Source organism: Parasteatoda tepidariorum, chromosome 6, assembly GCF_982258835.1.
Source record: "Parasteatoda tepidariorum strain Cologne lab strain chromosome 6, Ptep-v5.0, whole genome shotgun sequence".
In the NCBI taxonomy this organism is placed as follows: Eukaryota; Metazoa; Arthropoda; class Arachnida; order Araneae; family Theridiidae; genus Parasteatoda; species Parasteatoda tepidariorum.
The window spans coordinates 35,212,423-35,240,031 of NC_141760.1; the positions used below are offsets into that span (position 1 = coordinate 35,212,423).

General features: G+C 30.6%; 1 protein-coding gene across 2 annotated transcripts in view; it reads left to right on the forward strand.

Moving 5' to 3' along the window:
* The window catches only part of LOC107437595 (uncharacterized), a 152,625-nt gene that overhangs the window by 59,315 nt on the left and 65,701 nt on the right, over positions 1–27,609 (forward strand). For both annotated transcript variants that reach the window (XM_071178837.2, XM_016049653.4), the window contains exons 3-4: positions 6,864–7,061; positions 24,756–25,015. In XM_071178837.2, coding sequence (XP_071034938.1) covers positions 6,864–7,061; positions 24,756–25,015 — 458 coding nt within the window. The remainder of the gene's footprint in view (positions 1–6,863; positions 7,062–24,755; positions 25,016–27,609) is intronic.

Consider the following 27,609-nt stretch of genomic DNA (forward strand, 5'->3'; position numbering starts at 1 on the left):
TAAATCTTGAGATACTTTAAAATAGCCTTTGTTTTCTTTTAAATATTTTCATTCTTATAGCGTTATTGTTTTTGCATATTAAAATTTTTATTCGAAATGCAGGGTAAGTCCAAATCAATGGCTAAGATGGTTATGGGGATAGAGCGTTCGCCTTCCAATGAGGTGAACCGGAGTTCGATCCCGGCGATGGCTGATCGATACGAAATCTGCATCGAATCATGGGTTAGAGTCCCGTTGCTGTCAGGCTAACAATGGGAGGTTCTCGTGGTCTTCCTCTCCATGTAACACAAATGCGGGTTAGTTCCATCAAAAAGTCCTCCACGAAGGCAAATTTCTCCCAATACTCGATCCAGGAGTCCCCATGTCTTCTGGATAGGGGTTACGGAGTTACAAGGTTACAGAGCTGAGCGTTAGCAGTCGTAAGCCCATAACGATGGCGTCGGCTGTTCAACGATGGTTATAAAATAAAATAAAAATGAATGACTAGGGCTCTGGGAATAGAACGTACTAGGTGACGGAGGTAACCCAGGTTCGAATACCAACAATGGTTGGTTGATACGAATAATCCTGTCGTCTCTCACCGATCCGATTAATGACGTAAGTTATCCCCAGTGGTAGACGGATCATGGGTTAAAATCCCCATGCCTTATTGCTAACTAGAGAAAGTTTTCGTGGTTTTCTCTCTCCATGTAGTGCAAAGACAGGTTAATTCCACCAAAAAGTTCTCCATGAAGACTAGGTTGTCCCAATTCTTGATCCAGGAGTTCCCTTGTCTTCTGGATTCAATTTAAAATTACAAGGCTACCGAGTTGAGCATTGTTAGTCGTAAACTCAGAATTGGGTCGACTGTTCAGCATCGGTTATAAAGCAAAATGAATGACTGAATTTCAAATATTTGCGTTTTTGAAACAATTTTACGTGTTACAATAAATGGTATATGAAATTAAAGAGGAATATACTAGTTTTTCTAAGTTATAAATTATGTGTAACCATTTGTTACACGGTAAACAACTAATGGGCGATTCTTTCGTTACGTGTGTTACTTTTACACGACGTATTTCAACTTTAACACTTATTATAATAAACTTGTTAGATATTTTTTGTGTTTTTCTTAATTTGTTGTTAAATCTATATGTGTTGTAAGTTTTCAAAACGAAGATTGAAGGCGCAAATTAATTTGATGTTGAAAAAAAAAAATTCTGAAATTTTGTTACGTGTGTTACCCTTTATAATGCTAGATATTTGAAACTTTGAATATATTCATTTAATTCTGTGAAGTATAAAGGCAAAAAATTAAGATATTTCCTTTCATAGAGAGATACAATATCGAAGCTGTGTTTAGTGATTTTTAAAAATTTCTTGCAACAGTAAAAACTTCTATATTTTGGTGAAATTGGTGCGTTACGTGTGTTAACTGAACGTTACGTGTGTTACCCTCTGTGAATATTTCAACTGAGAAGTCATAAATGTTGCACTAGAACATTTATTTATTTTAATTTAGCAGAAGAAAAAAATTCATTTTAGCAAATAAAATAGTTAATGGTCTGGAAAGATGGTTGTAGCCCTTCTTTATACTGGTTTAGAGAGTAAAACATAGCAAATCTTAGGCACATCTATTCCTTCAAAATCATTTCTGTTTGGAAACAAAAATATGCATATTTTCCAATTATTTTATGCAAATATTGCATTTTAAGTTTACAAGCATGTGCATTTGCGTCAATAATGTTCCCGAGATAGAGCATATGTCGTTTTAATTTCAGTTATAGGCGCACTTCTGATCAGGAGGGAACAGAAATTGACTTACTGACTATTTGTGTGCCACAATGTGCATCTATGCATGTTATTCAAGTATTTAGCGATACTTATGCATAGATTTTATGCTTTGTATTACCGTTGCCATGTATTGATCTTTTCAATTAATATCTTTATTTCCTTTTGGCTGATATATAATACTGTTGTATTAGGCATGAGTTGATTGGTTAGCTTTGCAAACAACACTGGATAGCAAATAAATTTTTCTGTATAACAACACAATGATATAAATAACTTTGCTTTTTGCTTCGCTTTCAAGATTTTGTACTACACACCTATCCCATAGAAGGAACTTCTGCATGTGATATCGTAAAATATTTCCAAATTAATTTCTTTTTTCATATTTTGATTGACAAAATAGGAAATAATTCAACCATATATTTATTTTTAAATTCTTAACTTGACTTATTACTATAGAAGGTTTCTGTTAGCTCATCTTCTGAAGTAGAATCGTTTTTAAACAGTCTTAAAATAAAAGTGTAGACATTGTTTCACCTCTGTCTTTGCCTTAGGAAAATATTGTAAAGGACTCTATTTTAAACTCTTTAGGAGAGTATCGTCTAAGGAAACAGCTGCTGTGAATAACGGAACTGTGACTGGATAGCATAATGCTGATTGAAATTCGTTTTGATATTCAAAAGAATATGCCATTGCAAAGTCAACTTGAATTGCCCTGGTTTTAATGCTAGATATATTTGTTTGGAAAGTATCACCTCGGATTCTTTTAACTCTTACGTATTATTGAAAGTTAGTCCAATTTTCAAGAGTTATTTCAAAACATTCTTCTTGCACATTTGCCATTATATATTTTTTATTGTGAGCTACTGTCATCTTTTTCTCATCGTTACCAAACTACAATAAATGATGGTTAGAAACCTATAACAAGCAATGAGAAATTTTTGTAAGTATCAGAAGCACCCTTCCAACAATTAGATCCAAAATTTCTTTTACTTTATATACATAAATACTTCTACCATCATATTGTCATAAACTTAATTTTAGCCTTCCAGTTAAAGAATAAAAATTTCATGATATTTGTTTTGATTCTAAGTTTTACAGTAGCAATAAATTTTTTAGTCATAAAGCACTAAATATGGAAAATTAAACAATGTTTAGGATGCAACTGACAAAAATCAGTATAAGCCTCTCTTAGAAACATTGTTAGATAGTTCTTTCGTTTTATTGCCCGTTTTTCCCCGTAATAATTCAGAGAACCAGCTCCTGTTTCAATACAAGCATAGTATAAACAATCTAACTTTTGAAGAAAATCCATTTATTAATAATTAAGTTCATCTGAAATACTTAGTGGTGAACCTTTTACATCATTATCAATCTGTTTTGAAAGTTCAAGTCTAACTTTCATTATTTCCTTATTTTCTTTCCTTTGAAGTGCAGAATCTTATGCTCTTTTCTTTTTTTCTTCATCTTCTTATTCTTTTAAATCCAGATAAGGACACTATTTTAAGCTTATCCATTTTATAATAATCTAGCAAATGCAGTCGAAATATTCTACTTAAACATAAACGTATAACAAATAGAAGTTTGGGAAAACATTTTCCTAAAGTTTCGTCTTATTATGCTGTTTTTTTATTAATGCTTATACCAACCTGATTTCACAAAAAAACACAATCTTACAATTCCGTATTTGTGGCATTGAAGTTGCGCGGCAGTTATAAAAAATGTCCGAACATGATTTAAATCTTTTATTGAAAATAAATAAATAATTAAAGTGTATAATTACCTCTAACACACATAACAGTAACGCGCGTAACTTTTCGTTACGTGTGTTACCTTGAATAAAATTAATTATAAAATTTTAACTATTGGCAGTTTTAATTCGAGAATTTTTTCCGTTGCATATCTTGCCTTCTTAATTTATAAAACAAAAAATTTTTAAATTTTCTTTTTTACTGAAGTTTTTACAGAAAAAAATGCAAAATTATGTTACGTGTGTTACTGGGAAATTAGACTATCTTGATTAATCGACTTTCAAACAAGCAAAAAAAATTTAGGCCAAATTAAAAAAATACATTAAACAATGATAAAAGAGTAAAATAGTTATATTTATTACTAAAAACCATTTTATTGCTCTTTAATATTTTAAGAACTCCATTGGAATATAACATAACAAAGAAGAGAACTTCTGTTAAAATTCATAGTGTTCCACCTTTTGTTAGAATTCACATAAATATTTTTTGTAATTCAAAAAACTATCTTAACTATTAAAAAATGCACATCTTCTAGATTCCGAAATTGTGTCATTTTTGATTTTACGATAATTTTGAAAATTTAGTCACTCAGGACCACTTTTCGTGGAATCGCCCTAATCTGTAATCAAGTTCATTCCAAAACTTCGTATTTTAACATTGTCAACGGTACTAAATGACTTACAGAAGCGATCATTAAGTTTTTTCAATTCTTTCGGCATAGGAGGTTTACAAACAAAGTCTTTTAATTAAGCTCAAAAAGGGAAATCACATGGCGTTAAGGATTAGGTATCTAAGTGACCATGCTTAAAAGTAAATCCCTATCCACCCGAACGTCCAAAATATTGTTTATAAATTATCATTGCCTAAAGAATTTGCATAATAATTTTTTTCGCGAAAATATCGTGAGAATAGCTTCGAAATTTTTCCCAAATTATAAATTATGGATTCGAAACTATTTATACACATTCCTCTTTATAATAAATCAACTACATGTCAATAATAAAATGCAAGTTTTCTTTTCTTTTACGTTATTCTATGCTTATCTCTGAATTCTAATAGAATAATTCAAGGATACGAAGTCGAGGAAAGCTGTTAATTGGTTGATTTTTTTTAAGCGAAAAATATTTTTTCCTTAAATGAGCATTGCAATCACGAGTTTCATATTTAGTCTCAAAAATGACAAGATAATATCTACAGATTACTGTAATGTTTCATCGGTTGACAGCAACACGTCTTTAAATTCACGAAAAAATCCTTCTACTTGATATCAGATGACTATTTTAACGTTTTATTTTTTTTTCTCCGAAATAACAAAGTTAGTGTAAGGCTTTGATAGCTATTTTCGTTAATTTAAAAAGCAATAAAATCAAACTGTTAGCGGGATTTTATTTGTTATTTTTTACCCTTTAGATAAAAAGAGTAAAAGTGTACAGTGAGATTAATTTTGAAACAGTGTAACATTATTTTGAAACAGTGTGTGCAGCTTTTTTCTCTAACATCACAGAATCACTTAAATCTTTTATAGTAATTGGAAAAAAAGCATTAGTAAATTATTAAATAAGTATTGTTGATGATTTTTAAACTTTATAACTCTTTTTTTTAAAGGTTTGGTTTAGATAACAAGTTTTTCACTTAAAAAAAAAAATTCTTACAGATATTTAGAATACTTCTCTACTAATAATATTTTTTAAGCTGACTTATTTGTAAAATTTTAAGATTTCAAATTTTGAAACATTATTTTAAATGTACTTTGACAAAATTTAACTCTCCATTCTTCTAATTTTAGAAAGGGCACTTCATTCCTACAGCATTTTTTTTAAAAAAGTAAATTCTCTTTAAAACTGAAGTAAAGGGAAGATTAATACGTAATATCCTTAAATTTAGAGTTATAAAATTTTATTTCAACCAGTCTTTAAAATCAATAGCATTCTCTTCCTATGAATATTTTTAAATAAATAAAATATATTTTTTCACCTTTCTTCAAATTAAACCTCACATTAGATCTCACATAAGAAATGTATACTGCTACACTTCCTTTTTATTGAGACAAAAATACAAAATTTTGTTTGTTACTATGTCCGTTGTCACAACTATTTAATAGATTTTTAATGCTATTTCACCAAATAAACAAGAAAAGTGATAATTTGAGTGCCTTAAACTTAAAGCAAAGCTTTTATTTCTAACTGTATTTACTATAATTCTGAGTAGAACTGACTAGGCTTAGGCAAACAAATATAATCATTTAAAAAAAAAAATTTCCTTTAAAAGTTGCCAATTTTGCGAGGTCCTAGATTTTAGATCACTGTAGATGCCACTGGACGGAGAAAAAAATTATGGAAAAAATACCATACTCTATAGTAATGACATTTTTGGTTTTAAAAAAAACTACAATTCTGGTTAATAAAAATCGAAATAATAGTATTTAAATTATTCATTTGATGATTTTTCTATTCATATGATAATGGTTTACCAGAAATTCTGATTTTCAAAATTATAGCTTTCATTACCACACATTTAGTAAAAAATGCAAAACTGAAAAGTAAATTTAACCGAATTAATGGTTTTTATGCCACGCTTTAACATATCATGATAAAATTACCAGATTGTATCACATATTAAAAAACTATATTTTATTAACTATAATATATATAATTAATTATTAACTATATTATATATATTAAAACTATATTATATATTTTATTGTTAATTATACCAAAATCATTACTAAAACGCATCGGTAAAAACTACCGAGCTTTTCTGTATTTCCATAGAGCCAGAAACGCGATAAATTTTGCCATGTTCTCGTAGTTTTGACCATACTATTTTTCAGTGTGGCTAAAGGAGGGCAGAAATAAACGTAATATTTATGAAACACTGTTAAGTCATAAAAGATATAAAAATTTGATATTTTTTTCTTTTAAAGAAATTATTTTTTTAAAAAAACCCTTCGAAGAATGTTTTAAATTTCTGTTAGTAAAAGAGTGAACTTGAAGAACTTTTATTTCGTTCCATGAATAAAGTTCCATCAATCAGTTCCATTAATGGGTACAATAATTGAAGAACTTGCGGTTAGAAAGTGGTAACTCTCATCTTACAAAAAAGTTGTTTACGTACTGTAGACAATTATATCCAATAAATTTCATTCCGTTGGTCTTTGTCGGGAAGTGGCAATACAATACTGTTACACTATTATAACCAACTAGACTTCTCTGAAATATCTGTTACAGGAAAATCTGAACAATAAAAATATGGGTTATCACTTTTTACCGTCGAGGTCTTCAATTTGTAGAGAATACTTGTTTTTTTTTATTCTTTTATTAATGGTGTATATATTTTCTGCAGGTACTACGAGACGGGGTCTATAAAGCCGGGAGTGATCGGGGGAAGCAAACCAAAAGTGGCAACTCCGAAGGTAGTGGACGCCATCGCCAACTACAAGAAACAAAATCCGACCATGTTCGCCTGGGAGATCAGGGATCGGCTGCTCGCTGATGGCGTCTGCGACCAGGACAACATCCCTTCCGTCAGTTCCATCAATAGGTACAACTTTTATTTTTGCTCTTCATAATTAGATTCGAGTCAGTTCTGTTGACTTGAGTCAATTGGTTCCAACATTATCCATTTCCTGATTCAAATTTTGATTTGATTGTGTAATGTTTTCGAATGTAAAGAATTGTATCAGGTTATTTGAGCAAGTTTGTTCGAATAATTTGATTTGAATAAGTAGATTTATTCATTTAAAAAGTGTTCGATTTGTCTTTTAAATACATCTGGTATGCAGTTTTAAGTATACTGGTTCGAAGTAGCTGTTATAACCTGCTCGCTCAAATACATTGATTCGAATGATTTGATCCCAAATTTATTATTTGAAGATATTTTGATTCGTTAATGAAATCTTTCAATTCAAGTTGATTGAATCGAGTCGCAAACCCAAATACTGCATTCATTGTATCAAATAGACAAACCTAGATTAAATAAACAAAGGTTGATATGTAGGCAAGCATGCTTTAGGCTAGTGATTTGAACTACTGTTTTCATTCAAAGATATCACTTAAATAGACTGATTCATTTTCTTTGAATTATTTTGAGGATTTCCTTTACGCAGAAACAAACGAAACCCCTCTGTGGTCTTGTTCAAGATATTTTCTGACACCACATGAAGAATATTTCTAAAATACAGCTAAGCAAGAGTGCGTAGTATGCAGACACTTAAAGGGTTAGCTTTCATAAATCATACTCTCCCAATTGTCAGTGTGTGGATTTAGATTTAATCAGGACGAATACTCTGCCTATGTACTAACCCTTACGGTCCATTAAAAATATTACATCACAGACCGAAAAACCAGCAGTCTCGAAGTTTTACCCCAATTACTTCTCTATTACTACCATCCTCTTTGGCGGGGTGGATTTTCGGCTACCGTTGGCAAGAATCGAATGTCATGTAACACGTGGGGTGGTTAGGAAGGGATGGATCTATGGATAATCCATGATAAGCTAGCTCTTACCAGAAACATGTTTCTAGATACGCAATCCCCCGACCCACAACACCGATTACGTGTTGGACTTTCTGGAGTGGGGCGGCTTAGCTTCGGAGCTCCCCCCAACCACGCGCGCGCCCCGGACGAATTAATAAATATTAGCGGGAGCGCGAGGCTGACAGGGCTTCATGGGCCCCGGCATTTTGATGAATGCGCTCTGTCTTTTCCTGTGACCGTGATACTACTGGATGAAGAGCAGAGATTCAGTGGTTTTATGATGGAGGTGGGGTGGTGGAAAAGTTCGAAAGGGCGTTTCGCGAATGTTTGGATTTGCGAAAACTCTGAAAAGTTTGTGATGTGTGCATAAAGTGGTCGGTTGTTGAAGGTGCTTGTTTACGTAGCAAGTGGAATTAGAGTTTAGAATGGCTAATTTGATCTGTTAACTGTAGTTATTAAATTGAAAGTATATTAGCTTAATCCCGTGAAAAGGAAAGAGGAGTAATTTCCAAATCGGTAGATGCATTAGGTGTTAAAAGTAAAACTATTAAATTTGACGCTTATCTGAAGAACTGAGTGAAATCCTGTGCAATAAGTATTTATTTAGAATATTAATGAAAATATTTTTAGCTAAGCAAAAAAAAACTATAAAATAAAAAATACTAATGAGAAAATTTTTTAATTATTTTTTTAAAAATTGAATGCATGGAGGATTTATTCAGTATTTTGTAATGAAAAAAGAATTTGATAAGTCTTTAAATAAAAATAATCAATGAAAAGGTGCTCTAGTGAGCAATATTTTTTAAAATTTTATTCATTTATTTACTTATTTTTAGTTTTCGGTGAGATCTTTCAACAACTATCAATCAGTTTCTCCCTTTAAGTAGAAGTTTTGTTTCTAAATGACATTTTTAGTCTACTTTTTGTCGAAATATGCTGATTTAAAATACAACAGTAGGTCGTATACATGTTGTGACATACTTAATTAGTTAGTTAGTGCACATCATTAGGATTAAAATTGCATAGGATGCATGCCCGAAGACGCTATATCTTCGGGCATGGGTGCCACTACGGGCACTTCCCCTCTTATGAACTGTTTCTGCGCGTGCTTCATAACAGGTCATAATAGGAAAGCGACTCTAGTCACGAAAGACGACATTTCTGGGCATAAGTTTTTATACAGTTTTAATCCTGATGAAGTGCTCTACCTTTCCTAGAAGTTTGTCGCTACACTTAGGCGATCATGTGCTTCATATAACGTTTATAAACTTGTACATTTTAACAAAAATTAGTCTAAAAATGTCATTCAAAAAAAATATACAGCTATAGGAGCAAAGCTAATATTAGCCGAAAAGAAAAGTATTTGCATAAGTATTCGCATAAATAAAAGAAAAAAGAAAGTATAAAAAAGAAATAAGATAGTATTAAGAAAGTATTGCATAAAAGAAAGTATTTGCATAAATGCAACAGAAAATTTGTCATTAATGGCGAATGTTATTAATGGCTCAGTGTTATTAATGGCGAAGTGATTTTTATATTTTATAATTCTAATTTTAAGAAGGTTAAAATATACAAGAAGCATATATCCAGAACTTTAATTTCCAAAATATTAGTTTCTCTTAGAACAGATTACAAAAGCTACTGTGTAAGTAGTAATTATACAGAATATTAAAATCAAAAATATTTTTGTACTCTTGAAATAAAAAAACTATTGGTATATTAAAACTAACAAGGTACATTCATGCCGAACATTAATGATAAAATATTTTAATTCATTTCAATACAGATATATACATTAAACGAAAAACAAAAACAAAAAATTCAATCTAAAAAGCATGTGCTCATGCCCAAAATTATTACTCGTTACTATCTACTACTCCTTACTATCGATTACTATTTACTATCTATTACTTTTACCATCTATTACTCTTAACTATTTATTACTCTTCAAAAAAATATATCTTAAAATGTAGTGCAAGAAGTATTTGCTCTAGACCGAAGCATTTGCATTAAACATATTTTAATTATTTAACCAATTACTTCCGAAACCGAAATATTAGATAAATTTTGAGGCAGAGGGTAGGTTTCTTGCTTTCCAGTTGTGAAATTACACAAAATAAATAAAAAAAACTGAATAAACTAAAGTCAGTAGCACGACAGCCCACAGTGGGCCAAGGCCTACTGTGCCCATCTCAATTTTCTTGACCTTGGGCTCTGGGGTGCAGGAGCTGTTGTTCCGGTTTGGTAGTCAGCTGAACTCGGAACCCCCAGTGTTTAGTCCCCAAGCATGCTTGGTACTCATTTCATCGACCCACTGAAAGGATGAAGGGCTGAGTCAACCTTGCTCGGCCCGAGGATCCAACCCAGGATCTGTGGCACGAGTGCGGAAATAAATACTTCGATTAAAATATCGCATAAACCGATTTATTTTAGTTTAATAATTCTGAAAAGGACGCTATTTAAATACCTGATTAAAAAGTGCATTTTCAATAATTTGTATGCAATGAAAGCGTTGCGAAAATTGTATCTTTAAACTTCAAAATTTTCTTCGACTATGCGCTTATAATTATTTGTATTAAACACGACTGCAAAAGAAAATGTTCGATGACGCTCAACATTTTGGTCTTTTCATGCACTCATAACAACTTGTATTAAAAACATCTGATTCAGAAATTGGCACTAACGTTCAAAAATTTACTGTGAACAGAAAGTCCTTTTAAAAAAGAATAAAGTAGACTTCTTTTTCTTCATTTGATTCGGGAAGCGAAGCAATTCGTCTGAGGGATTCAGTCTCTCCCTTTTCTGTCAGGAGATCCGAATCTTCGCTCAGAAATAATAAAAGGAGGGGGAAAGTGGGTCTGCTATTTTAAATGGAAAGCTCTACGGCATCGAACCTCCCAAATCATGCAACTACCGCTCAATGCGAATAAATAAAAATAAAAAAGTGGAAAAGCGTCTCGTTAACAGTCTGAGGAAAAGTGACGTGAACATGAAATGAACGGAATTTCTATTCAGAAAATCCGTTTGTTGATGAATTTCGTGATCACTGTTGATGGTGTTTACAAAAATAATTGTTGATTTAATTTTTGAAAACAAAATACTCTTTTTTTTTTGTTACAAATTTTGGTGAATAATATCGTTAAAATTTGAAACAACCATAATTTGATGCAAAATGAACATAGCAATCGAACAGTTTAAACATGATAACACGATACTATGGTTCAAGTTGAACAAAAGAATGATCCAATTTAACACTTAAAGTTCAAAACCACTAAACATTTCAGCGTTGAACTAATTTTTCCCAAAACATAAAAAATTTTAAAAGCCATTTGTTTCCCATACTTTTTTTACCACACTATTTTCTTTACATTTTAGGCTTTTTTCATGCTGTTAAAAATAGTTAAATGGTTAGACTTTTATACCAGAATGCTTGTTTCAAAATTTATTGCAGTTTGACAGCTTTGTTAAAAATAAATACTGTTGCCGAACTGAAAATTCAAAATAATATCGCTACATCACCGTACTTCCCTTCACCTCATTAACTTTCAAACTTCTACATCCTTATTCTCCTTCCTTACCACTACAGCCTGTTACTGGCCTAGGCTGTTTGTTCTCCAACGATCTTCCAGCGTGTTACCACGATGTCATTTACACTTTTTTTTCTTCTAAAAATTAGCTATTCAGCTGAAAAAAACTCATTCCTGTTCCATGGAGAGAAAACCCCGGAAAATCACTCACAACCAGCTCCATGGCAAAGAGATCTAACTCACCACCAGTTTACCACTAGAGAAGTTTTACTGTGTTCGATATGAGCCAAAATTAGAATTTGAATCTACTTGTTCTCACAGATACTCGAACCGGGGTAGATTCCTTGAGAGGCGAGTGTTCTATCCCTTGATTCATTGCTGCTTTTAAAATGTCGTTTATCACATACCTTTTTCGGATGCTTCTATTTAAATGGATATTTTGCGATAAACGTTTCTAACTGTTACACCCTGTAATAATATTGCAATAATGTGATGCATTTAGATTTTTCCCAGATAGAGCCCTTTACCTTTAAAAAATAACAATTAAAAAAATTACGTGAGGAAGTATGTTCTAACATGCTTATCATACGATTCTCATACGTTACGAGATATTTCGACAACATATGCAGTTACAATTAATACATTGGAGGTCAAAGCAATATGCTGATTTTAGTTTCTACAGAATTACATAAAATATGAACAATGTTCTACTAATGCTATGAAGGAAAAAAAACATAAAAACCATGACATCAAATTCAAATAAAATTCAGTCTTCTTGATATCTGGACTTGCTTCATTTTCTCTCAAAACGAGAAAAACGTACCTTCCAAATCAAAGACCCCTTTGGTAAGAAAAAAAAAATAAGAGGGGGAAGGTATGGGGAAGTAGAATGAATCTTTCGCGCTGAATTTCCCCTCTACCAACAAACAATAATAAAAATATCGCATACATACACATAACTCCACGCGGTACTCTTACACATGAATCTCGGGGAAAGCCACCAACGGCATAAACCAAAATGAACTGGGAAAAAAGAAGAAAAGATAGAAAAAATATATATCTAGAAAACGCATTACTTGATATTTATAGCTCAGCCTTTTCCATGTTTTCCTCTCTTGAGTTAGGGACTTTTCATAGGGACTTTTAGATGGGTGGGGTGGGGGGTAGAAAGAAGGGATACAGAGGAAAACTGTCAATTTTTTTGGTGATAGGATTTTCTGTATTGTATGTATGGCGCAATTAGAAGGGGAGAAATTTCTTGTTTGTTGGCCAACTTGAAAATCTGGAGTATGCTTGGAATCTTACGTTGAATAATCCATCAAAGCTGGATGAGTGTTATAATGTACAGTTGAACCCCGATATAGTGAACCATCTGTGGACTCGGTAATAAGTCCATTATAAACAATGGTTCGTTATATCCAATTCTTTTGAAGAAAAATATTTTACAGCATACTGTTGGAAGTAATGATTACGCTAGTATAATAACCCTATTGCTTTTAAATCATTAAATAAGTAGAGTCTCCCTACTGATAATTTTTTTCTCGTGAAATTTAAATATTCAAAATATTCACCATATAACGAAGTAGTTGTTGCCCTGTAATGATTTTTTCGAGTGCTTACTTTCAGATTTTTGACATTTTTGGAATTTTTCAGACGTTTATTTTTTTCCTTTTCCCCATTTTTGAAGAAAGTTGCAATTCAGGAACTTGCACTTCAGGAAGAAGAAGACTTCCCATACCCACACATGTGACCCATGACGTCAAACGCTAGATTAATTAAATACATAGCCGTATCGCACATGGAATTAGTTGAAATATAATTCTTTCTCGTCCACTTCTTTTACTTAACTTACATTTATTATTTGTACATGCATTTATTGCAACCGTGATAAATTTTTGTTTTGTGTGCCTGTAAACTTCAATGCATAATTAGTTTGCTGTTTCCCATGGCTTCGTGTCTGTGTTTGTGTTAAGTCTCTGTGTTAATATACAGTGAAAGAACTGAAATTTTTCAGAAAGAATATTTGTGAAAGAATTTAGAACGTGTCACTTAGGAGAATTAATACTTGACGCGCTTGGCTTACTCGAAATAGAATAGAAAGAAGAACAGTTGCTAGCGTAAACAAATGTCACGTTTCAGCAACCAATCAGGATCGAGATACACACACTCACCTACAGGTATCCCATTGAAAATTGAAATTTCTGTGCAAGTAATTCGCTCTCTCACTTTACCATTATTTATTCTAGCTGCAGCACAATAAAATTCTATAAATGGAGCGAAATGGCTAATTTCAAAATCTTTTTTATAATAATTATTAAAATATGTTATGACTTTATTATAAGAAGTAATAATTATATATTTTTGAATTTATCGCAGAAACTGAACATTTTGCATCATTTGTTTAAATTACTGCAAAACTGAAATTTGAGTCCATTATAAACAAACTACTCCCTTCTCAATAGTCAGCTATAAGCATAAGAAGTAACATTAATTAAATGGCAGATCGGGCAGAATCTTTTGAAAAGCTCTCTGCAAAAGAGTGTTCCCTATATCCGGGTTCATTATAGCAAGGTTAGAGTATAGTTTGAATGGTACTTACAATAAAAAATAGTTAAATTATTTGTGGTTTTATCTGAGTTGTTAAAAAATGTTTAATTGCATTTGCAAATAATATTTTTGAAAAAGTGATAAAATAAATCATTATGTGTAACCAATAACAATTATAAGAGAATAAAAATTTCATCAAATATTCCATATTATACTTCGTATCGTTTTAAGATAAATAAAAGAGAACATTATGGGAAGCAAAAAAAATAAAAATAGTTCGTACTTAATTTTTATTTCATATATATTTGAAATTATCTTTTAATTTAATTTTAATATTATCAATTTATCAATAATAAAGTTCACCTTATTATTTTACTATTTTATATAATTTACTTTAGTGTAATTTATTTTTATTCAAATACTCATCTTACTTAAGCACAAGCCATCCTTTTTTGAAATGAAATTTCTCCCAAATCATATTTCCATGTTATTTCTTTTTTCGCAAGATGGAGACATGAAAACAAAACTACTTGTAAATTCGGTTGTGATCACAGCAAGAAACGCCGACTGACCAGCCCAAATGGACATCGGAAGCCGCTAGAGTGTTTTCAGGTCGACTCTTTGATAAATAATTGATAGCCACTCAAGTAAAGCTGTTCGGAAATTCCTCCCCTTACCCCTCTGATAGGTCGCAATCCCTTTTGGTCTGTAAATTGGGGGAAGTGGATTTCAAATGCATCTTGGCGACTGAGTTTGGCGATGGACACTTCTTTTTTCTGATTCTGAATTCTGCAAGAGTTGAATGAGAGCACCAAACAGTTGATGATAAGTTTTATGAAGCATTAAAAAACTTTCTTAATGCAGCAGCATTCTATTTAGTTATGTTTTAAAAGCAATATCACCAATCATTTGATACTCTAATCCATTTAGTCTCAAGATATTAACCGCAAATCAGGTATCAACTTAGACATGTGAACGGTTATAGTTGCGTTACATTTTTCGCCATGGCTTTTAAAAATAGACTCCTGATTAAAATAGTGGGGGCTTGTCAATGGTTGGATTGGTAAGGTACTTAAGGACTAAAATTAGCAATTTCTACAACTATTAATCAACTATCATTTGATTTGTTACAGCTATGTTTCATTTTTGCCATGTCTTTAAAAAATAGACTCCTGATTAAAATAGTTGGGGCTTGTCAATGGGTGGACTGGTAAGGTACATGAGCTAAAAATATTAATTTCCACAACTATTAAACAATTACCGTGTGATTTGTTTCAGTTCTTCAGCATTTTTGCTATGTCCTAAAAATAGAGCCATGATTAAAATAGTAGTTGCTTGACCATGGTTGGGTTGATAAGGTGTATGTATGTACATTCAGCTAAAAATAGTAATTTCTGCAACTATTTACCATATTTGTTACAATTATGTTAAATTTTTGCCATGTCTTTTTAAGTAGACCCCTAATTTAAATAGTAGGGCTTGACAATGGTCGGATTGATAAGATATTTGTTCATAGGTTAAAAATCGTAATTTCTACAACTATTAATCAACTACTGTGTGATTGATTACAGTTATGTTTAATTTTTGCCGTGATTTAAAAATAGACTCATGATTATAATAGTAGAGTCTTGACTATGGTTGGGTTGATAAGATATTTGTTCATAGGTTAAAAATTGTAATTTCTACGGCTATAAATCAATTACCGTGTTATTGCAGTTATGTTTAATTTTTGCCATGATTTAAAAATAGACTCATGATTATAATAGTTGATGCTTGACTATGGTTGAGTTGATAAATTTATATTCTTAAGCAAAAAATAGTAATTTCTACTAAGATTATTTTGCTATTGTTAAAAGTGAGTAAATCGTTTACACAATATTCGAAAGCTTATTGTTTTCTCGTTAATATATGCGTTCCATATATTTGTATTTTACCTGACGAAGAACTTAGTATAATATATATATGCGTATTTAGCACAAAATTGTTAAAAGTATGATCAATGTTATTTTTCTAAATAATTTTAAAGAGTATTTTTTGTGTGAAATATTTTCTTATGGATATTGTGCTTTGACTAGTATTTGACTATTTTAAAGCAGAAACATTATGCAAATCCAATCATTGGATGAGAGACGAAGAAATATCGCGTGTCTCATTCCCATCTGTCCCGTGCGTCCCGAACCTCAAAATCCGATTAAGAGACAGTGAGGGTGTCCGAAAAGCACTATTCGAAAACTGTAATTCGTGCTTCTCCTTCCCCTTACAAATCATTTTAGTATAGTGCACCGTTAATTTGAGGGGAATTTGGCGATAAAGATACAACAGTGAAGTACACTATCTTGTGATAATATCTTCCCAACACAAACCAGATGCCGTTCGGGCGTTTGTACTGTGTTGTCCCTAGTGTACATATGATACTTGGGAAGGGATTTATTCGGGAGCTTCGAATAGGCATTTTTTTTTGTGTGTGTGTGTGGTAGATAATGTGAATTAGTACAGCTAGGATGATGAAAGAAATACGGCCAACCAAACATAATGATTTTTATTTACTAATACGTTATTAGATTGAAAATATTTTCATAACAACAGAATAACACATTTATTTAAATAAATAAAAAATTTTTGTTTCAATCAGTTAATTTAATGCATATCATTAGTTATGAACATTCTGTTATTAGAAACATAAGTTTTTCATTACCATTAATAATTGAAGTGTACTTTAAGGATTGATTTATCAAAATTATAGCAAAAAATGCATCAAAATAAATTTTCAATAGGTAAAGTAATTTTCGATTGGGTAATCAAGCCATTTCCTGGGAAGTAATTGTTGGATTTTGACTGCAAATGCAGTTCCGTTGGATTTTGACTGCAGATGCATTTTAACTGCACTTGCATTTCGATTGCAATTGCAATTTGATTACACTCGTATTTACACTGTTTTTCTAATTTAATTGCAATTTTATTTTTATTACGTTCTCATTTTTATTAAATTCCAATTTCGATTGAACTCGATTAATTGATTGGGTAATTAAGCCATTTCCTTTGAAGTAATTGATAAAAAAGGCATTAATTATTAATAAAGTAACTTTTGAAACTTTTTAGCTTACACCTTTTGTCTAAATATCATTGCCTCATATCGCATAATTATTTTTTCCGCTTGCATGCATCATGAAACACATTAGTTAGCTTTTAATCCTGATGCTGATTCTTTTGATGCTAAGTACAAAATCTCGGGAACACTAAGCCTCCACTTTTCCTCAATTTAGGGTATTCGTTCAAACCTGTTAAAATTGAAAATCTTCTATAGCAATCCTCACAAATTTTTACAATAGGGGATATCCATAAGCCTTTCGCTATAAGAATCAGTCTTTAGCACATTGTTTTCAGCTTTTTTTTTTCAGATTTAATAAGTAAATAATAATAAGTAAACAATTGTTGAACTAAAAAAAAATCAGTAAGGCATTTGGTCTTAAAGACTTTCTTGCTTTTACTGTCTTTTAGATAGCTTTTTCTTTCTTCTTAGAATTTCTGCCAGGTTACTTTAGGAATTAAAATATCAAAATTCGGGTAATTTCAAAGGCCTGGCAGGAACAATAAATGTTATTTGATATAATAATATTTTTGCGCACTGGAAAAGGATCTTATTGTGCAACGATTTTATTTACTGGCGGCTAAACATTTTGATGCTGAAAAAATTTAACAAATAAACATAAATTGATGCAATTATAAAATTTGAGTATATATATATATATACTTCGAGCCGACCAGGTGGCCGAGTGGTTAGCATGTTTGACTGCAGAGCCATTGACCGCTGGTTCGAATCCTGTTCAGGGCATGGATGTTTCTTTCTCTCTCTGTCCTCTATGTCCTTTCCTCCTTGTGTGAATGTGATCCGCCCTATAAACGGGTATGTGGTTGCGTGAAGCGGGCGACGCTGCTCCACCGCCGTGGCTTAGCCACAGGTGCCCACTGCGTAACGAGAAGAGTATATATATATATTTACAAACATTTGATAGCAATACACAACTTTTCCCACCACAGGTGATTTCTATTTTAAAATATAAATAAATAAATAAATAAAATAAAAATGACCCACCCTACAATATATACATAGCACACTGTTGCCAGATTTTAAAAAAACAAAAACGGATCTACTAATTTAGTGTCATAGTCTTTAATCCCTCAAAACTAATTTAGTCTTCCAATTTATTTAATCCAATTGCCTCAATTAAAATTTTTCCATAATTAACTGCTTGATATGAAAAAAATTTCTGGTCAGGATTTGATGCTACACTCTACATTTCCACATTCTAAAAATACATCAAATTTCCCCTTATTTTTCTTATCATTAAGCATTTGGCTGTCTGCTTTACAAACCCCATATTCTTTTCCGCGTATAAACGCTGCTATTATGGGTTCAGAAGTCATAACCAACTCAGGAGAGAAATGTTTCACAAAAAGCAACACTGCAGGGTTGCTGACATTACAGACGCAATTAAAGCTCCCACACCCATAAGATTAACTCGCTTCCACCCCAAGAGTTCGCCTAAAAACTTGCCGCAATTGCCCTTTCATTCTGAAACTCTCTTTATTAATGGATATTCTCGATGACGTCATCATATAATGAACACCCAAAAATCCTTTTGTGCGATAGAACCGTTAAGTGCCGTAAGTCTATAAAGGATCCGTAGTAAATCTTGTTTAGGGTTTTGTTTTCTGTTAATGTATTTAATTACCAATTGGAAGATTTGGTCTTTCGCAAATAAAGTGAGGGTATAGGTTTTGGTAAAAGCCATTTATTTAAAATAATAAATTTTAAATTCTTGTTTTTTTAATGTTTTCTTCTTTTTATATTTGATTAAAAGTCAATGCTAATATATACTTTAAATTAGGCCATATTGAGATTTACTTGGGTATATTAAGGTACTAGCGTTTAGAACTGGGAACTATAAAATGAATGAATTATAGAATTATTGTTAACTGACAAATTTGTTTTGTTAACCAGAATTTTTCATAAACATTTTTCTACCAAATAAATTTTTTGTCTGCGTATAAATATCAAGTGGAGAAAACTATAACGTTGAAGTAAAATAATGGTTAATTTAATAATGGATAATTTCAAAACAGCAGTAAAGTTATTATCATTTAAAACTCGTGAAATAGTGAAACTTTCAATACAAACTTTTTCGAAGGGGGATTAGGAATGGGAACTTAACTCAATAAATTCTTGAAATTTTAAGTTAAATTTAGCTTTTAGAAAGCGTTAATAATTAGCGTTAATAATTTAAATTTTTGTAATTCTTCATATAACTGAGGAAAATTATTATAGAAAACAACGAATGTTTTGGAATATGTCACAAAAAAGAATGATGCATTATAGCATGCATTATATACATGAGAGATAGTTAAACCGTTCTTGAAGTAAAAGTTCAAGCCTGGCGCCGCCGTGACGTCACAGGCGAAAATCGGAGGTTTGGAACGGCGAAAGTTTCTTCAAAGGAGTGAACCAGTCCTTATTCTCTCGTTTGCTCTGCAAAAATAAAGATATCTTTATTTCTCCTTTCACGGCATAATCTTTATAGATAAGTGTAAGGGATATTCAAATTTCACCAATTGCCGACAAAACGAAAGACATTTTTATTTCTCGTTTTAAAGTGTGAACTAGAAAACTAATTTAATAAAATGCTATTTAGAAACTTCTTACACGTAGCCCTTCAAACGTATTACACTCTGCGATCAATTCGCTATTCGTTGACTTCCTTACCCATTCTAACACACGTATATCAACATGCATGTAAACGTCCCATTTTCTCATGAAATTGTATGAGCTTGTTGACATGTTATATGTTTTTTGTTATCTGTAAGTGTGTGCGCATAAAGTCACATGTCATGCGTCATGTGTTGATCCAATGGAGGGGGAAAAGTTAGATCTTTCGATCAAAACCTGTACACGAGGGTCCACGTGGACAGATGTATCATTGTAATGGGTGAAAAGGAAAATTGAATTTTAATTGAGAGGATAGGACCTCTGGGGCGATGGTGATAAGAAGGTGGTGGGTGCTGAGCATCCCCAGAGCACTCACCCGTAATGTTCTAGGCACGTGCCTCACATGCATCCTCATGACGAGTCGAAATTTGCCCGCCAAGATAAAAACCGAATAAAAAAATCCAAAAAAATCGGGAAGATTTTATTGGGATATAAAATAAAAATTTACTCTCTGACACGCACTTTCAGTTCAACAGAATATCGCAGATTTGAAATAGTTTAAAAGAACATAAAATTAAAATTTACTCTTTGACACGCACTCGATCCGTTTCAGTGAAACAGATTATACAGAGTTTAAATAATCTAAAGCAATATGAAATAAAAATTTATTCCGGCACGCCTTTAATCCGTTTCAGTTAAACAGAATATAGTAGAGTTGAAATAGCTTAAAAGAATATAAAATGAACTCTTTGACACGTACTTTTAGTCAAACAGAATATATCAGATTTGAAATACAGTTTAAAGGAATATAAATTAAAAATTTACTCTTTGGCACGCACTTGATCCGTTTCAGTGAAACAGAATAAGGCAAAGCTTAAATAATTAAAGCAATACAAAAAAAAATATTATTCTGACATTTATTTGATCTATTTCAGTCAAATAAAAATAAAATTTTTCTCTTTAACACGCGCTCGATCAATCCGTTACAGTGAAAGAGAACAGTTGAAATTTTTTAAATTGAAAGTTGATATTGTTTAAACAAATATAAAATAAAAATTTACACTTTGACACGCACTTGAACATTTTCAGTGAAACAGATAATAGCAGAGTTGAAATAGTCTAAAAAAAAGCAAGACAGATAATAAAATATCTTAATATAATAACAAAGTTTAAAATGCTAAATGACATAATTGCTTAACATGATAAAGGCGTTTTTATTTTCTATGATAACTGCTCTGCTAAAAGGCTTGACACAACAAATGAAAGTCCATATTAATACACTTTTGGAAATTTTCTACCGTTTTGTGCCATAATGTCGTCCAATTTTTCTGTTACCTTATTATGATGCTTAAATGAATAAGATAATCAAATGATGACTCAATATGATGTTTAAAGGCGGGATGAAACTCATATTTTCATATTTTTTTTATGTTAAATGCGTGATTCTATGGTTCATTTTGAAAGGAAATATGGCAAAAATACAGCAATAATACAGCAAATTTGCACCTTACTATAGATTGAAGTACTGATATTATGGTTTCACAGTGAACTAATTTTTATGAAAGTGGAGAAGAAACAAAAAAATTTTTTTCAAATAAGAGGATGCTTTTATCAAAAGATTTGCGGTGATGGTTACTTTAAAATATGAATTTTTATTTGTTGAAAGATGTCGGACTTTTAAGATAGTATACAGAAAATCTAGAAAAGTTTAAAGTATTTCAATAAAAAAAACTGCCCCCATTTCATTTGCAAAGAAAAGAGCAGTTAAAGATAACTACAAAAAAAGATACTTTTACGAAACTGCTTTTTTTCTTAGTTTTCTATTCTATTACGAAATACAATCTAAAGGGGATAGTAACGAAATTCAATCAAAACTCAATTTAAAATCGAGTTCTGATTGTTGTTTTTTTCTCCATACAAAAGAACTTTGATTGAAATAACGCAGACAAAAATTGTGAGGTAAAAGTTAAATTTAAAAATGAGCTGGAAGGTGGGAGTAACGAAAATTGAAATATGACTGTGATTATATAAATTGCTTTTTTCAGGAAATCGCATTAAAGCTTTATGTATTCCAATATTGAAGTCATTCTAGGTATTTCGAAAAACATAAAATTTAAAAAAAAATGTATTGAATTTAATATCATAACACAACCGTTGAAATTATGATATTTATTGTTAAAAGAAGAATGTTGAATTAAGTGATGAATACTAATCATACACTGTTAGAGATTTCTCGAAAAAAAGAGTTAATTAACAATTTATGTAATAGTTATTTTACCATTTTCAGACAAAACAGATAGTCAAAAAACCGTAAATAAAATGGTACTCAAACTATTGACTGTGAGAAAAATCATTTGATAACTACTTTCATCTAAAACGGTGAAACAACCATTATTTTATCGCACCAATTAGGACCACCTAATGAAGCTACTTAGTTCTTTGTATCTGGGTTCATAGTATAGCTGAGCGATGTGTCAATCTCATTATTAATAGAACGGATGTTCGAGGCCCAGCTTTGGTACCACAATTCCTTTGCACCCGTTCCCTTCAACTCATGAAGAGTTTCCAATGTCCTGCACTCCCTAATTTGTGAATGGTTTCAGAACCATAAAGGTAAAAAATGTTCTCTACCGTAAACTTTACGGTTAATTGTATGGAAAGACTGCAACAGGTTGTCTTACCGTAATTTTAGAATGAAAATTGTGCAGATTTCATGCGATTGATCCAATCATTTTTCGATGCTAAACTATTTTTTTTTTCAATTTACTAAATAATGGAATTTTATCACTAATTAATATATGTTTGAATATTCTTCTTCTTATTTCCTGAAATCATATTTTTAAACTCACTAATTGATTTCTATCAACATTCAATAAAGGATAATATACTTTCACCAATTTTGAAATTATTAAATGAATAGCATTGATCCATCTGAATTCGGGAAATTATTTTTTACATTCTTGAATTAATTTTAAAAGTATGAATCAAGAATCTATCAATAAGGAATATATCGATCGATTTTTAAATAATGGTGGCGAATGTTTTTTCAGGGATTCTTTTTTTAAACTATTGATTTTTAATTTATTTATAGATTTTTTATCAGTATTTAATGAAGAACTTGAACAACGAATATCAATCTGATATATTTCAAGAGTTTTTCCTTCAATTCATGAAATAAATTTTAAGCTTCGTATCGATTTTTATCCATGTTTATTGGTGGAATTAAATGATGATTAAATTTCTGAGTTTTCATCGTCTTTTCTTAAACTAAAGTCTAAAGTATTGCATTTTTACCATTGTTGTCTGAACGGTTTCTAAAATGTCTCTATATAAATAAATTAATTTCATTTTATTAAAAATGTTTTTGACTTTAAAACTTCTCGTTTTTTAATACTTTATCCCTAAGATTTTCAAATACTGTAATGAAGTATAATTAGCCTCAGTGTACTTTAAACTAAATGCTAATATTTAATATAAGACAACAGGCGTAAAAAAATAAAAAGAGTTATTTTATTTTTGTGTTGATTACATAACCATTGTTTGTCTAAAATAAAAGAAAAAAGAAAAATTCGATAGAACAAAATAATATTCTCTTAATTATATTGTGTTCATTGAATAAGGAACTGTGAGTAATGCCGATTATCTTCCAAATAAATACGCAACACAAGTCTATAAAAATAATTTAGTTAGAGAAAAGGCGAATAAAAGGGGAGAAAATAAGCAGAGGGATTCTCTCTCCCCAATAAAGAGGGAAAGCACTTAGTAGTTGGAGTGGGATATAATGTCATCACAGCTCTATTGTTGCTCACTTGTTTATTGGGCGTGGGAGAGCACGTGACCTATCATGATGTCACATCCTATAGAAAAATAGTACTTTTCAGAACATCAGTTTCAATTTGAAAAGATATAAATTTAATGATCGTTTGGAATGCTTTAAACATACATCCGATCAATTTTAGATCATAGAAAGTCTAATTTCTAAGCGAACATTAAAAATATTTCATTTGCTTTACAAAAAAATGTAGTCTATTGAAAAAAGAATTTATTAGTGATCAATCGATTGCCTTTTAGTTTTGAAAAAGGCCTAATCTGCTGAACAATAATTACAAATGCTCAAGTATTATTATTTTTTCATCGATTTTTTCCTAATTATTTATTTATTCCTTTAATTTTTATTTATTTATTCTTTTAATTTTTATTTACTTAAATTTAATTATTATTTTTATTTGACATTTATTTTTATTTCATTACTTTTATTTAGTTTACTGTTATATTTTATTTTATTTTATTAATTTATTTTTATTTAATTTATTTATTTCGATATTTTATCAGAAAAATTAAGCTGCTAGTTATACATTTATATGTTTCTAATTTGAACACATTATTTGTTTCTCTGAATGATTTATTCGTTTATTCATTATATTTATTTATTTTTAATTTTATTCATTATATTTATTTATTTATTTTTAAAATGTAAGAAAGGATCAATTACTTTGCCTTACTGTTATGAAAGATAGTAACCTAAAAATGTAGAACATCCTAAATGTAGAAGAAAAAAAATTCTTGTTTAGTTTCGTGGCAAAAAACATATATTATCATATCATCTTAGCCATATATATATATATATATATGGCGTAATATGAAAATTTTTTTAAAAAAACATTAGTACATCGTTTTTCAATGCTTAATTTAATGGTAAATTTAAATTGAAAATACTATTATAAAATAAAAATTAATTCATCTAATTTATTGATCTATTTATTATTATTTTTTACAGTGTGAAGAACTTGTAACCTTAAAAAGCATAGTACGAATTGAGCGTGTAGTGACAAGTTATGCCTATATAATTGTACCCATAAAAGACAACCTTTTCTTGAAAATCAGGGTTGAATTAGTCTCTCTGGTCAATAATCAGTAGACTTGAATTGTTCAGTTTTTATCTCTTTTACAGTGAACTCATTCATTTTGTCTTCTTCCACAGGATCGTAAGGAATAAAGCAGCCGAAAAAGCGAAACAAGTTGGTGCCTCTGGCCATATGAACGGGGGTCACAGTCCTCAGCCTTCTTCCAATACTACTTCCGTCATAGCACACGCTCCCCCCGCCCATGAGGGGCAGCCCCAGCTCCATCGTCCTTCCTACTCCATCAATGGAATCCTGGGCATCCCGAATCCTTCCGCCGCTGCACCGCAGCACAACCAAGATCATAATGTAACGCATAAAAGAAAAAGGGACGACGGTGGTAAGTAATCCCTTTTTCTTCTCCAGAAGTAATCACGCATTTGATTATAACCACAATTCTTTCAATTGAGTAAAATTGAAATTCCTCATCATTTGCAAGACAGCCAAAGGGTCGATCAAGATTTTTCTTTTAAGAGTTTACCATGCATTCGTCTAGGCGACACAGGTCCTTTATTTCTTAACTCTTCCGAAATCTTCTTCAGCCTCGTTTATCCATCGCAAAACTAGGGTCTGTCTGTTTGTTCTGGTGGATTTGCCTAAAATGAATATTTTTTACCTGGTTTAAATCATTACCTTGTCATTCAATCCAATCATTTACCTGGTTTAAATCATTAATTTGATAAACCTGAACTGCCCGGTTTAATGTATTGATCTTTATAAATTTTAGAACATCTGGATTTTTAAAACATTTATAAATCTCTAATTGCAATGACTCCAAAATAGATAGTATGTTCAAATATTATTCAAATAGGCAGGGTTAGATCGTGTTTATATTTCAAAACCATAGATCAAAATAAAACTAATAGAATCTAAATAAGAAATGTCTAAGAACCTGCAAATGGTTAAACCTACACTTATAAAAAAAAACTGCCAATTTCTAAAAATTTTCAGATCTCTTTTCTGTTCGTAACGCCTGGATAAGCAGAATGAAGCACTTCTTATGGCTTTTTTTCTAGAACAAATAAAGATTAAAATCAGCTGCATAATTTGAAATTAAGAAGATCACAAAATCAAAAAAGGCAAAATAATTTTAAATAAATTAGGTAGAAAGGAATGTGAGATTCGGATGAAAACTGATAAAATATAATTTTTGGTTGGCTTACAATGCGAAACAAAAATATTTTAATATGGTTAAAAAGCTTGCTTTCCAAGAATATTCTCATAGAAATTCTAAAAATAAATTTGATTTCAACATTTTTTCTCTTTTGTATTATCTATGAAGAGTATCGGAACAATATATGGTTCGTTTCTTGTCCATCTTTTCCAAAAACAATGTTTGTCCAAATATTTTTTAATTATTCGCGAAAGCATCGGAAAAATATTGTTTTGGATTTCTAATTATTTTATTAACCTGGTTATTCGAAGCATTTTCGCCAAGGAAAATTAAATACCACAGTTTAAACAAAATCTTACAGTTAAGCCTTTCACTTAAAACAAAAATATAATGTTAAATTATGCATGTCATCTTGACTTAAAGAATTATCTGGGCTTTTGAACGGGTAAATAATGAAAATATTTTAAAAGTATGTTTTCTAATTTTCTTTTTTAACATCTTTTTCGGTATTATTTTAATTTTGTCACTTATTATACATAATTATAAGTTATCATTAATCATAAAAAATGAATTGAACTATTAGTTATGCGAAATGAAATGAATAATTCCAAGAAACTGAAGAAGGAAGTTATATTTGATAATGTAAACCTTTCATTAACTTAAGTTATAAAAGAGAGAAATGTTCTCAAACTTATAATGTTCTCAAACAAAAGTTATGAAGCAAATCAAGCGTTTACAGTATTAGGCATGTTACTAATGTAGTTTAATGCAGAAAATCTCCTTTAAATCTCTCTTAAAATTGTAAAGTTTTTTGGGCCAAGATAAATTAATAAAATGGTAATTAACTGTTACAAGTTTGAATTAGAGTGTAAAGTAATTACTTTTTACCACTTAAAAATTATAATGCTTTAATTAAAAGAGACCGAAATATCAATTAAAAATTTTTAAATCTCTAGAATAACTTTAATTATTAATTTCTAATATTATTACACAGAGAAAAAAAGTTTTTTGAAAGCTGGCAGAATATGTATGGCGCTATAGGAACACCGAAAAACTAATTTTTACAGAAGTGCTTTGGCAATGATTTTGGTAAAATGAGCAATAAAGTATGATTTTAAATTATGTGATAAAATTTGATAAATAAGGTAAAATTATGTAATTTTATCCTTATACCTTAGAGCATGGTATAAAATCCCTTTATTCGGTTAAATTTATTTTTTAATTTTGTATGTTTAACCAAATGCGTGGTAAAAAGAAATATAATTTTAAAAGCCGAAATTTCCGGTAAACCGTTAAGATATGAATGGAAAAAATACCAAATAAAATTTTTAAATACTGTATATTTTGATTTTAACTAGAATTACGACTTTTTTTTTTTTATCGGCAATGTCATTACCATACGTACTGTACGCATATTGTTCAATTGATTTTTTTTTTTTAACTCTGCGTTTAATTTAGGTTTTTAGAAAATCATTGAGGTACTGAACATAAATTGAAAAACAGTTGCTCGTTAAAAATAACTGGTTCAATTTTACACCAGAATATCTGTGCTTTTTACCTTAACATTATACAAATTAATGTGATAAATGTAGGTGATAAATTGAACCATGCTTTCATTAAATACTTGAAACACAATACCAAGTTCAAGAAAGACTAATGCAAGTTTGAAAGATATTATTGTTCAGTATATTCCAAAATTTCGATGAGCCTATGTTTGAATGAGAATATTTAAATATTTTTTCACAGTGTAACATTTATTATACTTTTCGTTCAGAATAATACAGCTAATTTTTGGAGTTTAAAACATGTATTTTTGAGTT